Genomic DNA, 14,363 nt, shown 5'->3' with positions numbered 1-14,363 from the left:
CGGGCGGCTGCAGGGACCCGGTGGGCGTGGCGGAGGGGCGTGCCGAGCCTTGCGCATGTTCTTCGCCGACGTCACAATAGCTGCTGGCCGGAGCCCCTGCCCGGTCCCAGCCGATCGGGGCTGGTTTGAGCTGGTGCGTTGCCACAGCGACGCCGGCTGCCCTATATATAGGAGCGCCGTGGCTGTGGCGAAGCTTTGTCAGCCGCAGCGTCCCACTCGCTCCGCCAGCCCCGCTCCTCCTCAGGCGGCAGGGCGCCTCCCGCCCGGTTCCTCGCACCGCGCCCGGCTCGCAGGGGGAGGAGGCGGCTCGGAGCGAGGGGACCGGCTGCCGCCGGGGCTTGACAGCAGCTGCCACCGCTGCCTGAGGTGAGGCGAGGCGGGCGGCGCGGCGCGCCGGGCCGCGGCGCGGGCGGAAGGAAGGGGCCGGGGCGCGCGGCGGAAGCCGGCCGGCGCGGGGCCACGTGTCTCCGGGGCCGCTGCCAAAGCGGCGCCGGCTTGTGCCGCCGGGCACGGGGCCTCCCTGCGCAACCGGGGAGTTCCCGGCCCGGGCGGGGTGGGGGCAGAAGGCCGGCCCTGGGCGGCTGCGAGCGGCCCGGCCCGGCTCGCCCGAGGCGGCGGCGCGTCCCGGGAGCAGGGGAGGGGGCTGCCCCGCCGGGCTGTTCGCGGAGTGGGGAGGGAGAGGCAGGTGCGGGGCGGGAGCGTGGCCCGGGGCGCCTCTCCTCGCCCTTGGCTGGGCGGCGGGAGTCCCCGCCACGGCCCCGAGAGCGGCGGGGTAGGCTGCCGGGTGAGGTAGACTTCAATGAAGCCGTTAGCCAGGGGAGAACCGAAACGCCGCCTCGGGAAGCCCCAGTAGCGTGCGGTGGCACAGCCCCAGCCGCCCGGGCCCCGTATGCGTCCGCCGGGAGAAGGGCGGCCCGCCGCTCCTTGCCCCGTAGCGCTCGGCAGCCGTCTGCGGCCCTGGGGTCAGGAGCGCCTCGGGCAGCCGTTCTGGGCGCAGCTTTGCGGTGAGTGCCGAGCCTACAGGTGTGACTCAGCTGTGCCTAAATACAGCTGCTGAATAAGGGAATGTTCTGGAGAAGAACTTCCAAATGAACCCAAATTGCCGTTCTTCTGGGAAGGTGCAGACCCTTTGCACGCAGTCCAAATAGAGATGTACACAGGGAGGCAGGCTACAGTTTGCATCTATGTGAGCGTGTTCTGTCTGTATTCTGTGTAATTAAGCTGTAGTTAAAATTGTGCAATAAGCTGGGGATGGAAACCTTGCAAGAACTTCATAACAAAGTCTGCTGTGACGGGCAAAAGTAACTCCCCATTTAGAGGTCGATAGGAAAAGTGCAGCTCTGCAGAGAAGAGGGTAAATGAAATTCTTCCTGATGGTATTCAGTTTGCTTAACCCACAGCTAGAGTGGTTAAGAGAAGTTAACGAAGTCCCTGAACTGCTTTGTGCAAAACTGCACTGTCTTGTTGAAATTGTCCTGCCATAAGATGCAGCTTCCCGAGAAGTGTTTGGTTTGCTGTTTCTTAAGGTCCTTTCAAAGAGGCTTTTAAGAGAAGACTTTAATCCGACTTCTGGGAGAATTAACACTGCATGTGAATGAGAGCAAGGGGAAGATGAGGCTTGGTGGATTGCTGGGTTTTATTTCATTAGAGTTAAAGCTTAATCTAGCTTGCATCTCAAATCTAGTTTGTCTCTGACGAGTGAGAAATGATCAAAAGGTGAGGTAGTTCTTGACACTGGCGTTCAGGTCACAGTTCTTGACACAGGTTCAGGTGCCCTGTGTGGCTGAAGGCTGAAATGTATAAAAACTGACTTTGAAAAGTCATTCAGTAGTAAACTTTAATAGATTCTAGTATACACAGTGTATAGAATGAATGATTCTGTTGGTCTTCGAACCTCATTAATCTGTAACAGGTATAAAACATGTTATTCTTCATACAGCTTATAGCTAGCCTTTTTGAAAACAGAAGGAACAGTGATGTAACTAGATGATGTTAGTGAACAATTTAAGGGTTTGCATAATCTGCAGTCTGAATCTGTATGACTAGGTTGAGTGCAAAAAATGCTGAGAGAAGAGAGCTGGACCCGGTTACATGAAACCTTATCTTCCCCATGACTCACTTGCAATGCTGAGGTCTCTAAAAGGTAGCGCACACTTCTGCTTGAATTAACAGCTTAATGGAGTAGACTGTCATTCTCTATTTGGACTACTCACTTTGCCGTGGGCTTCATAGGTCTTGGGTGGCAGGAGAGTGCTTTTCTTTAGTTCTGGTTCTCAAGGGACCTTCTACTTGGCTGGTAGATTTCTGTTAACAATGAAGATTTGTTAGGGACTTCTGTAAAGTCCTGTTACAAAGTGTTAATTGGGATCCATGTTAAGGCTTTGTCTGCAGATCAAGTTAACCACTCTTTTCAGTGTGTATCTGCCACTCCTGACAGCTGAGCTTTTCTTTTCATGAAATCTGGAGGTCATGGGTAGAACAGGGAAGCTGTAACCACCAACAGAGCAACTTGGTCTCATGGATGGTTTGTGTATAGTCTGAACTGCAGTGAGAAGCCAGGTATTGAACTGGCTTGGACCTAGTGAGAGTTGTTGCTGAGAAGTCAGTAACATCCTCAAATTTGGTCTGTAGTTACAGGTAAGTCCTTTTCCCAGAAACTGGTGAGCTACGATAGTGCTTAGAAGTTGATTAAAAAAAACCCAAAAGAACCACCACCACCACAAAACTAACAAGTAAAGTGATAAGTAGATTTAAACTGGCACTAGCCATAATAGTGTAACAGCTTTCATGTGGAGGTGAAGGAAAAGACAGCAGAAACTTCCAGGGACTTAGACTAAAAGTATCTGACAGTATTATTTTTTTCACCTTGAATAGGTTGAGTACATCATACAGTTGCTGAACAGAGAAGAACTTGCCTTCAGACTAGCAAGATTTTGTGGAGTGCCTCCTTGGTTCTAATTAAATCTGAACTGTCACCTAGGTAAGCTCCTAACCTATGCCACTATTGGTGGTCGCTGTAGAAACTGTAAATTGTATGACCACGATGTAGTGGTCATATAACTATGTGAACTTTAGTGACTGCAAACTGTATGAATTTAAATGAAGTAATGAATGGTGGGGTGTGTTTTTTATCAACAGTTTGTACTTAAATCTTTAAACGTAAATCTGAAATCTTGGAAATCATGAATAGCTCCAGCAACGAAGAGATTGAAGTCACCTTCCTTGATGAAGGCTTTACTGCCAAGGATATCCTTGACCAAAAAATAAATGAAGTGTCATCTTCTGTAAGTATGATAAAATCACTGCATTTCATGACAGTACAAATTTTTTTTTGTATAAATTTATACAAATTTGTTCCATTTGTTATAACTTTGTATAAATTTATACAAGTTGTCTTTGCAGATCTTCTGCAAGGCAATCTCCTCCTCAGATGCTTACCTCTAGGCTTATCCTGTTTGTATCCATTGTTTGTAACTCTAAAATGTGTATTTGTTCTAGGATGATAAAGATGCCTTCTATGTTGCTGACCTCGGGGATGTTGTAAAGAAACACGTGCGATGGCATAAAGCCCTTCCTCGAGTAACCCCCTTCTATGCTGTAAAATGTAACGACAGCAAAGCTGTAGTGAAGACACTTGCTGTTCTCGGCGCAGGATTTGATTGCGCCAGTAAGGTAATATCCTGACTGTGTTCTGATCTGAGACGTTAGTGTTCAGCTTTACAAGGTGTGTTCATGTAAAATTAAGCATTACCAAATGGTGTTGCTTTTTGTTGTGGTGATTAGTTTGATCCATTTAGGAATACCTTTTACAAGTGTAATCTGGTCTTTCTTCAGACGGAAATACAGCTGGTGCAGAGCATTGGTGTACCTCCTGAGCGAATAATATATGCAAATCCCTGCAAACAAGTATCTCAAATCAAACATGCTGCCAGCAGTGGTGTACAGATGATGACATTTGATAGTGAAGTAGAGCTAATGAAAGTTGCAAGGGCCCATCCAAAAGCCAAGTAAGTTATGCTAATTATTCTATAATTCTTGCTTGGGTTCCCAAGTTATGGAAACATCTGCTGTTATCTGAAAGCCATTCTTTCTTAGTTAAGACGGGCTGCAAAATTACGGGAAAATGAACATAATTTAGCCAGCAGAATCTAATCCTGTGTAGCTTTATCCTGTGGCACATTAGGAGCAGACAGACAGGAAAGCTTGTATGTTTTAAGCTCAGTTTGATTTTAAGGTCACACCTGCCTGATAATGATGTGTTTTATACTAGAACCTAAACCCTTGTTTTTCCTGTTTCTAGGTTAGTCTTGCGCATTACAACTGATGATTCCAAAGCAGTTTGTCGTCTGAGTGTTAAATTTGGAGCTACACTTAAGACTAGCCGGCTGCTTCTGGAGCGTGCAAAAGAACTTGACCTTGCCATCATTGGAGTTAGGTGAGTTTGGTAATCTCAAAATACAAAATACATTAAATATTATCATCTTTATAATATTAAATAAAATACCTTTAAATGGTCTACCTGACTAGAGATGCCTTTGCATGTGGAGACTTAAGTTCGGTATAAACTTCTCAAATAACTTGCCAAATAGCAACTGATACAGTGTTTCTCTTCGTAGTTTCCATGTTGGAAGTGGATGTACAGACCCAGAGACCTTTGTCCAAGCAATTTCTGATGCCCGTTGTGTGTTTGATATGGGAGTAAGTCTAGTTCTACTTTCTCTGGAATTACTGCTCAACTGTTGTGGCAAAACAATCATGTATACAACTGTTAGGGGGTTGAAATAAGTTACTTTAGCTAGCTTTTAAGTTGGAGTTCGAGGTCATGATAGCTTGCATTGATCAGTTCTGCAAAGTTCATCTACAGATGCACTGAAATCAGCAGCTCCAAATCAAGTGGCTATTATTTGAAAATGACGAGTTAGCTCTGTTCCAGTTATTAGTGAAATTACTTTATTGGTTTAGCGTAGAAAGTAATGTAAACTAAGAACTGCTTTCTTGACAGTGTTGCTGTTAATCTCATTTTAGGCTGAACTTGGCTTCAGTATGTATCTGCTTGATATTGGTGGTGGCTTCCCTGGCTCTGAAGATGTCAAGCTTAAATTTGAAGAGGTATAGCTTTGCTAAGACCTTGTCAAGTTGTGGAGTCTTTTGTTGATCTGGATTAAACAAAACCTACTTGTATGCAGACACACAAGAAGATTTGTCTGCTTGGTCAGAAATTCAATTCAGAGGAAAAGAGGAATTAACCTGAAAACTGGAAATTGGATGAACCCATTAGATACATAACTAAATGTCTGCATAAACATGCAGAGATATCAGATTTGTAAAGCAGGTTTTAATTGCAGGCTTGATTCTTACTGGCATAGTCTGAAGTTCAGCATCAACTGGAAGAAGTCTATCTAGATTGGCAGTGCTCCCAAATAGGCTGAAAAGGTAGCCCTGAACCCATATTTTCCTGGGTGGCAGCAAACCAGACCTAGTTTAGATCTGATCTAGTTTACAACTAGCTTTTGGATCATTTTTTAATTGATCAGTGCTCTTCTGTCTATTTTCACACAGAAGCAGTTCTGCTTTCAGAAGAGACGAAATGGCTAGGTATTTAGCAGGACTTCCACTTAGAGCAGTGCTATCAGAGCACCTGCCAGTCTAATGTACTGTGGTGGTAAATGACGTTAGATATTTACACAAGGAGACAGCAAATAAGTTACATAAAGTTAATTTTCTGCTAATAATATGGGCTGACGTTTTCTCCCCTGTAGTACCTCTTAATGAGGGCTGGCTTTTCACGATGAAGTATTGGCTCACATGAAGTGTCAAGAGCAAATGATGTCATTGGGCTTTGTGGCATAACACAGTAATGCTGTGGTTGGCAGCAGCTTAATAATCACGGATAACATCAGAACTTGGAAAGAAGTTTCACGAAGGCAGCTGAATTTCAGGGGTGATGACAAAGCCTTCCATATTAAGATCCTGTGAGATGACTTCTCTAGGATGCAGTATGCTGGGCAATACTGAGTGATGGGCAGAACTACAAGTGGACTAGAAATCAAAACTGAGGTGTAGGTACTTGCAGGGCATTAGTACTGGTTTAACGATGCTAGGAGGGGTGATTTCCTTTAGACTCAAACATGAGCTGTTTGGTCACTTAAGTGGCAAGTGATGCCTGCTTTCGGTGCTTTGTACAAACTTAATAGCAAACAAAACTTTGAATGGGAAAATAAAGCAAAAGCAATCAATGCAGATTACAGTATGCTAATAGCTATTGCATAATTGACCAGTATGTCATTGTGAGCATGAAAGTCTGACTTCATCTCAGACTTCTAAAATAGCACCTGAGTAACTGCTGAAGTTTAATATTGGCAATTGATTCTTACCTAGATCACAAGTGTAATCAATCCAGCACTGGATAAATATTTCCCTTTGGATTCTGGAATAAATATTATTGCAGAGCCAGGAAGATACTATGTTGCATCGGCATTCACGCTGGCAGTCAACATCATTGCCAAAAAAATTGTATTAAAGGAGCAAACATGTTCTGATGGTATGTCAATCTAGACCTAATCTTGCTTCTAGCCAACTGTGAGGTTCTTGCCAAGCATTCTCTTACTTGTATCTCAACTTCTTCCAGACGAAGATGATGCAAATGACAAAACTCTTATGTATTATGTGAATGATGGAGTCTATGGATCATTCAACTGCATCTTGTATGATCATGCGCATGTTAAACCCGTTCTGCAGAAGGTATGCTCGTCTGGAAGCATCGCGCCAGTCACGTAACGGTTGTAGGAGAATCCTAGTCACAGCAGTCACTTCTCAGTTCATTGCTCCTTTCACGTTGCCAGAACTTGGCATTTGACTTAATGAAGCATGCAGTGGACATAATTCAAAGCCAAGGGTGGAGAAGGATGTGCAAGCAGCTCTTCCTCCTCTTCTATGTGAAGTGGAATGTTGTACTAATTATGATATTACTTCTGGAAGCTTTGTTTTGATAGACTAATTATACTCAACTCTCTTCCTCAGCGGCCTAAGCCAGATGACAGCTGCTATTCCTGCAGCATATGGGGACCAACATGTGACGGCCTAGATCGTATTGTTGAGCGTTTTAATATGCCAGAATTGCAGGTCGGTGACTGGATCCTGTTTGAAAACATGGGTGCCTATACTGTTGCAGCAGCTTCTACCTTCAATGGATTCCAGAGGCCAACAATACACTATGTGATGTCAAGACCAGCATGGTTAGTAACAGAGTATCTTGATCCATCAGTGCTTTTGATGCAGATGACTAGTGAATAGCTCATGTCAGTTGGTTGCCCCTTAACAAATAGGGCCATAGTTTTGGTGCCATAGCTCTTGTAAAACCTCCTTGTGGTGTGGAAGAAAGCAATCCTCTGAAGGTTTTTCCTGTGTGTTTAGAACAATGCTGACACTACTAATTACTCTTCTCTCTGATGTACTCATTTCCAGGAGAGGTGCTTTTTAAGGGGTGATGTTAGGAGTCTTGTCATTAACCTGGGCTCCTAGCTGTTTTTTCACTCTTGCACGACACATAAATCATTACAGATTCTTTACAGTTAGCTTCTGTGACCAATAAATAGAGACTAGTCAGTCACAGTTCCAATAGTACACTGTCTTCTAAATTGATAGCTTGCTAAATCCTGACTGCAGGACACAGGAACATTCAATAATGGTGTTTCACAACATGATCTGTCTGTTTATTTGAGAGCTGTTCCTTGGTTTAGGTTGAGCTCTGGCTCATTGCTCAGTGCAGAGTGCTAGATCTTCATGGGAAGTTATTAAACAGGTAAGCAAAGAAAGCAGGACTGCCTCTTGGGTGCAAGGATACTGTGAAACCGCACCTTAAACAGTGGTTTAATGTTGTAACCTGGATCTTGCTCTGTGCAAGACGGGTTAATGGATTGCATTTTCAGTAAAAGTGGGGTTTCTTGTAAGAGCCCTTACCTCTGTATTGAAGTCTGTCTCACTAAACTGGCAGAAAGCATCTGGGCAGGAGTATTACCATAAAGCATGATTAACTTTCCCCTCCATTTTCAGTAAACTTGAAAGCAACTAAATAGCAATAACTGCCGTAGAAGAGGAAGCTTCCTCCATCCTTCTACTAGCCTTGCCTCTATAAGCAAGGCTTGTATTGCTTCTTTCCTTAAGGAAACATCTTGTCAATTGAAGCATTTCTCAAACCAAATGAAGCTTTTAGACTTCCCTTAAAACCCCAGACTTGTGTCTAATTGAACTAGAAGTGGCTCTGCAGGAGAATAGCTTTTTCATTATAGCACTGGGTTTCTGTTAAAATGTAGAACTTGGTCTGAGGCATGCTGAGCTTAATTATGCAGACATAACCATCGTCTAAGGCTACGGCCCTCTTTCAACCCTACGTGACCGCCTGTGTTTTCTGCTTTGGCAAGAAGATTGTGTGATACAAACTGGCCCTTAATGAGGGAGGAGGGGGCATGTATCAAGTTATGGTGCAGGTCTTTCTAGCAGAGACAAAAGCTCTTTGGAATGTATTCTCCATGTATAAAGGTGTAAACGAAATTTGTGGCTAGATAGCTGGAAGGTATGGAACAAGATGACTATGCATGTCTAAGTAAAAGCTAGTTGTATATGGCAAGCCATGTAGTAGCACAACTTCTCACCTTGTGTTATAGTATAAGATAACTAAGTCCAAAATTACAGTCAACTGAAGTTCTTCTGAGCTTTTCTTGCAGTACGAGACCTATTTGAGTGTGGAAGGAGTTGCATGGCTCTCACTGGTCAGCTACTTTACATTCTTAGTCTGTCATGCATACTTCTATTTGATTCAAGTTACTCAGGAATGTGAGGCTGTGGGATAAGGGATAACAACATAGGTCTGAAATTCTGAACTATTGAGCACAAAGTCACTAAATCATGTGGTATACAGATGTAGCTACAGATATTTAGGTGCATCTTTGCAGATCTCTGGATCCTAACCAGAAATGGCAAAAACAACTTGATATTGCCGTTTGCCTTAAAGCAGAGACAGCCATAAGTGACCTGCATGGACTCTGTTTTGATTTCCTCCCAGTAATATTGTCTGGATTGCAGATCATGAGTAAAGAGTTAATTTCATGCTCCCTGGCAGTAAAAAAAAAAAAAAAAAAAGCCAAAAAACCCCCAAACCCACCACCAACAAAAGAAAGTACTTTGCTCACTTTTTTGGCATGTCATTGTGCAACACTTCTTGACCATTATTTTTTTCTTTCCAGGCAACTAATGCAACAGATCAAGGAGCAAGGGTTCCTAGCTGAAGTGGAAGAGCAGGATGTTGCTAGTCTGCCGTTCTCTTGTGCCTGGGAAAGTGGAATTGAATATCCAGCGACTTGTGCTTCGGCTAGTATTAATGTATAGGTAATACTTGGTAATTTACTGCGAGGTTAGTCATTGAATTTAGGGCATTTGGGGGACCATTAACTTAATTCTTGCTAGAATTTTAAAGTGGTTTTTTTAAAGTTTAGGTTTGGCATAAACACAACAAAAATGACTAGGAGATGGGTCACAATTATCTGTGTTCCTATGGAAACTATTTGAATATTGTTTTATATGGATTTTTATTCCCTTTTCATGTATGCTACTAAAGACTGACCCTCAACTGTCAAACAAGTATTTGTAGCTTGTGTATGGCAGAATGGGCTGAGCTTAGTGTTTTGTGACCTACCTGTTTTAAAATAAAGTATATTGAAATAACTGGTCCTGTGTTTGGTTAAGCTGTAGAAAATTAATCTGTTGTGGATGGCTCTTACAGCATGTATGAAGACAGACCCAGATGCTGTGAGCCCAGAGCTTTATTAATGAATAACACTTGCCATCTCCTCCCCTACCCTTGCCCTTTGAACTTGCTGAAGTGAAGGATCACCTTAATGGGTAGGGAAACTGTCTTTTTTTGTGTCATTAGAAGAAATTGACTGTCAACAAATTGAATTTTGGTGACATCACATTTGTCTCTCACTGTTGAACACTGGCTTAACATAGTCACATAATGTACATGTGGCTGACTAATAAGCGATGACTACTCTTTTACTGTTGTTGCCTAGGGCTTCAGTATAAAATGGATGATAAGAGATGGGACTCGACATCCTTTGTGTGTTCAGTTCTGTTAGAAGCTCTTAGTTAATGTCATGAAAATACATGCTACCCTGTTAAACTTCTGACTTTGGATTAAATGTGGTAAATGACAGTAGTAACTACTAGGAGCTAGTAACAGGGTGTGTTGATGATAAAATTGTTGAGTCTGCTTACTGCAGTAGAGTATTGACTTCTGTTTAACCTGATGCTAGTTTGCTGCCACTTGTTGCGTGAAAATTGCAAAATGTTTCTGGCAAGTTTATTGGTCCCAGACCTGGATCTGTTTTGTTTGCCAGAAGGTCCTGGACTGCAGGCATCCCTTAGAAAATGTAAAGAGGGAGAACCTTGGTTTATTGAGAAAGTGTAAAGCTTAAGCTTGGAGTAAGTGTTAAAGTTGAAGGGTCATCCAGAGGGTAGCATTGCTGATAGAAACGGTGGCTGTTGCAAGACGAGAAATAAAGCTGTTTTCCTACAAAGTGTGAGAGAATATTCAACCTCTGTTCGGTGCTTTCAGGTGAGACTACATTCTTCACTAGCTGAACTAGTAGGGTATACAAAAGCGATGGTACCTCATTCCTGCTTATTGAAGCATTCAAAGTGATTTATTTTTTAAATGTATTTGCTTTACTCCTAGCTTCAGGCTTGTGATTGAAATGGCACTTGTGTTTATTCTCATGCATATAATAGCAGTTGTTTGGCTACTGAACTGTGCTGGTGTGAACTTCAGTACATACACATAATAGAATGATAGCTTTGATCTCAAAGAATCTCCCAGCATCCAAACCAGGCTTTCTTTTAGCTTCTCCAAATTCATGTGGAAACTTAATGGTTCTTGGCATGAAAGCAAAAGTGATAAATGGTAACCAAATGTTAATATTATAACAATTTCACATCTAATTCTTGCCCTTTGAGAGCTAAGTGCATTTGAATGGTGGGGGAAAAAACCTTAACGGGTATGCAGAAAAAGGGCTCTTGGAAAGCCTGTAGTTGTTTAAAGGAGATGTATCTACTTTTTAAACCTGCCTGTTGGAAGGCTGTGGATGGTTGAGCCAGAAGGGGGTACAGTAGTAGCGTGACCCAAGTTGCTAGTGCAAGTATCACGCAAGTGTGCTGGTAGGCAAGTGGCACAGTCTGGCTGCTTTTGCTCAGAGCTGGCAGAGACTATCTCCAGCAGGTAGTTTGATGGCAATTGCTTCTGGCAGCTAATTAGTAAGCTTCCCTGAGAAGAGTTTGGTAGGCTGCCAATTAGTTTCTTGATCTGTGTTTAATGTGATTGTTTTAGTTACTTCATTGGGGTTTTTCTAAAAAAAAAAAAAAAAAAAAAAAAAAAAAAACAAAAAAAAAAAAAAAAAAAAAAACAAAAAAACAAAAAAAAAGAAAAAAAACCCAAAACCAACAGCCCAAACTTTTTCTTAGAGTCCAGGACAGTGGCAACACTTAAACACATTTTGATTAACTACAGATGTTCCCTGAAGGAGATGTAACTGACCTTGGCTCTGTACCTTCCTTTTCTATGACAGGTATGTCACAGTCTTAGCTGGTGCTCTAAGCTACGTCTAAGCAGTTCTTTTTAGGTGCTTTATACTCTCCTAATCTTGTGTTAAAAAAAAAAACACACCCAAAACCAACACAAACCCTCAGCAGAACCAAAAAATAACCAAAACCCCAAGCCAAACAAACAAAGCGGGGAGAAAAAAAAAAAAACAAACCCAAACCAGAAAACAAATGGGTTTTATTAGCTGACTTCTAGTACCTGTGGCAATAATAAATCTTTACAGAAATGGTGGTGTGTTTTTAAGCAAGGCCCATTTCTCATTTAAAGTTTGGGTTTGTTTGGTTTTTTTTCTCCCCGCTTTGTTTGTTCTGAGCTTTGGAATGTTAGAGAGAGAGATATATCCTTTATCTCATACCTTCTATAGAATCTTAGCGGTCCATTTCCACTTCTTAAATTGATTTTAAAACACCTTAAGTGACAGGAATCTCAGTCATATGCTGCCTGGGGGGCTTCCCTACCATCCAAAATAGGGAGGTATGTTTCCCAGTGTAGTCAGGAGCACCATGTGGAACAGCAAAGATGTAACAAATTAAGCAGTGAACTGCTGTGGTTTAGTTTGACCTCCTTTCCCCAAGTCTTGGGCTATCAAAGCCTTTGCTCTGTTGTGCTGTGTTTATTGATGAAATCCAGTTGTTCTAACTGTACATCTTAGTTATTCTTCCCTGGAGCAAGCTTGCCTGATACAGGAGGGAAAGAGCAACTGCATCTTTCTTACATAATTAGCTCAACAAATATCAAAGTTGGAGCCAAGAACAGCCTGTGCCTTTCAGCTTGCTTCTTGCTAACTGTGCTCCAGATGGTGCTGCGTCTGTCTCACTGCAGACTGCTGGCTTGTTTGCAGTGACTGTGGTGTTCCTGCTCCCAGTATCCCTCGGTAGTCGCTCCCCTTGCTGGCACTGGTGATGGTGGCGTCTGTTCTCTTGGGATCACTCTCAGAAAAAGAGTAGTATCTGAGGCAAATACCAAGACATGTCCCTGACATGAGAACATGGTATGTCATCACCCCATTCCTCTTTCTTGAGTGGGGAAGCCATTTGAGATCTGAAACAAGTCTGAGACCTTCTGTAAGTCCACTTACAGCTATAGATGGCCTGTAGTAGAGTTCATCTGACATCATTTGGTGCAAATGTGGTATCATATACCAAAAAAAAGTTGAGAAATGCTGGTCCTCTGAAATGATATCAGATGGAAAATCAAAGGTGGGAATGTTTTAAGGAGGGAGTGGAGCATGCTGAAGTAGAAGGAGTAGACTGAAAAAAGAAGGATGGGACGAGGGGGGAAGTTGCTGATGGCAGTGTACCATCAGGCAGATTTCCCTTGGGTTACTGCATGAGCGTTTAACTCACAATTTAATTTTTAAGCTGCTAACTTGTAGGCTACACCACAGACAGGCCTTGCAGACAAACTGTCAGTGCATGAGTCCCCTTGGCAGAGGCCTTGTTTGCACCAGGAGGCTAACCCAGAGCTGGGAGTGGCATGGAGCAGGAACCCCACAGCTCCACTGGCAGGAGCAAGGCTTTAGCTAGGAGCAAACCTGGAGCTGAAGGGAGAGCTCCTGTCACAGACCTCACCCTCAGCAAGTACTATTATTTAAACAGATCTTTTATAGCTAAACACAGTACCAATTTGCAGTGAGACTGAAATGGAAAGCTTTCTTCCCATATCAAACCTAACCCTCTTCCACATAAAAAAAAGTCATTATCCACAGCAATGGATACACAACAGCTGAGATGAGTGTATTATTTGATTGTAAAAAAGTAAAAGGTCATTAATCATTGCAATATTAATGTTTTTTCATTCTCTCTTGAAGTAGGCACTGGTCAGTACCAAAAGAAGTGAGAATAATTTGCTTTAGAAAAGTGTCCCTGGTTTTGACGTGTATCAGCTTGTCTTTTTTTATGGTTTGAAGGCAGTTGGTATCTCAGTGGGTATGGTCTAGTTTCAATGCCCGTGTCACAAATGCCTCCAATTGCAATTTGTCTTTAGCTAGTTAAAACACTGTATTTTACTATCCTGAAAATACATTGACAACAGGGAGCATATATGGGGCTGGGACTTATATTCTGGCAGGCTTTGTTATTGCTTTTCAAGAGCAGCTGAACCACAGCGGTGGCACTTTTGGAAAGCTGATGATGAATGCTCGGAGCGGTGCAGCCACCAAGACATTGCCCTTTGCAGTGCGAGTCTGTGGGCTAATGCAAATGTGAGAACTTTGGGCATGGACAACAGTGGCCCCTTGAATTCCCTCCGTTTATGTAAGGAGAGGCCACCCAAGTCACAGGCAAATGCTTGAGCACTGGCAAGGGAAGGGAGCTCCCTCGGGGGAGCACACTGCACTCCTGCGTATGTCCATGTTGTCTTGCATGTATCAATACACTCCGACTGGTATTAGACCCGTATCTGCATGTGTTTCTTGACGCTTATACTACAGCAACAGTTTTCCTCAGTGTGGTCTTTGCATAAAGACAAAACCATTAGCACGCTGAAACCAACCCCCCCCTCCCTAATTTTGGGAAGCTGGTCCCAGTCTTGCCCACAGTATTCCCACAAAAAAGAAGTGCCTTCCAGTTTTACTCTCTTCATGCTCAGAGTGCTTTGCAAAGGACTAATTGGCTCACCCTGCTTTTGTGGTATGGAGCCAACTGCCATGTTCCAGTCTGGAAAGCAGTCAAGGGACAGCAAGGCTGTGCAGTAATTCAGGGAAGGAGGC

At 43.2% G+C, this 14,363-nt stretch overlaps 1 protein-coding gene across 6 annotated transcripts; it reads left to right on the top strand.

Annotated features, from left to right (window-relative positions):
* The first annotated feature begins 2 nt into the window (after window positions 1-2).
* On the top strand, window positions 3-9,720 carry ODC1 (ornithine decarboxylase 1). Of its 6 annotated transcripts, none has more exons than XM_080387865.1 (12): window positions 3-133; window positions 2,875-2,980; window positions 3,139-3,284; window positions 3,499-3,672; window positions 3,835-4,007; window positions 4,301-4,435; window positions 4,617-4,698; window positions 5,026-5,109; window positions 6,379-6,541; window positions 6,629-6,741; window positions 7,021-7,235; window positions 9,243-9,720. In XM_080387865.1, the coding sequence occupies exons 3-12, from the start codon at window positions 3,183-3,185 to the stop codon at window positions 9,382-9,384; spliced, it is 1,383 nt and encodes a 460-aa protein (XP_080243991.1). In that variant the 5' UTR covers window positions 3-133; window positions 2,875-2,980; window positions 3,139-3,182; the 3' UTR covers window positions 9,385-9,720. The 6 variants fall into 6 exon arrangements, with proteins under 6 accessions (XP_080243991.1, XP_080243994.1, XP_080243989.1 ...); XM_080387863.1 differs by having other exon boundaries at window positions 70-366; XM_080387864.1 differs by lacking the exon at window positions 3-133 and adding an exon at window positions 723-2,143.
* The last annotated feature ends 4,643 nt before the right edge of the window (window positions 9,721-14,363 follow it).

This window comes from Falco punctatus (genome assembly GCF_963210335.1).
Source record: "Falco punctatus genome assembly, chromosome: 5".
Classification (NCBI taxonomy): domain Eukaryota; kingdom Metazoa; phylum Chordata; class Aves; order Falconiformes; family Falconidae; genus Falco; species Falco punctatus.
The sequence above is the reverse complement of the archived record's forward strand: the minus strand, read 5'-3'. Positions and strand labels throughout refer to the sequence as shown.

Excerpts from the sequence above, each read along its gene's own strand:
- ODC1 (XM_080387865.1), top strand. The coding sequence starts at position 3,183 with ATGAATAGCTCCAGCAACGAAGAGATTGAAGTCACCTTCCTTGATGAA. Across the intron at positions 4,699-5,025 it reads GTTGTGTGTTTGATATGGGA|GCTGAACTTGGCTTCAGTAT; the intron begins GTAAGTCTAGTT and ends ATCTCATTTTAG. Across the intron at positions 6,542-6,628 it reads GGAGCAAACATGTTCTGATG|ACGAAGATGATGCAAATGAC; the intron begins GTATGTCAATCT and ends AACTTCTTCCAG.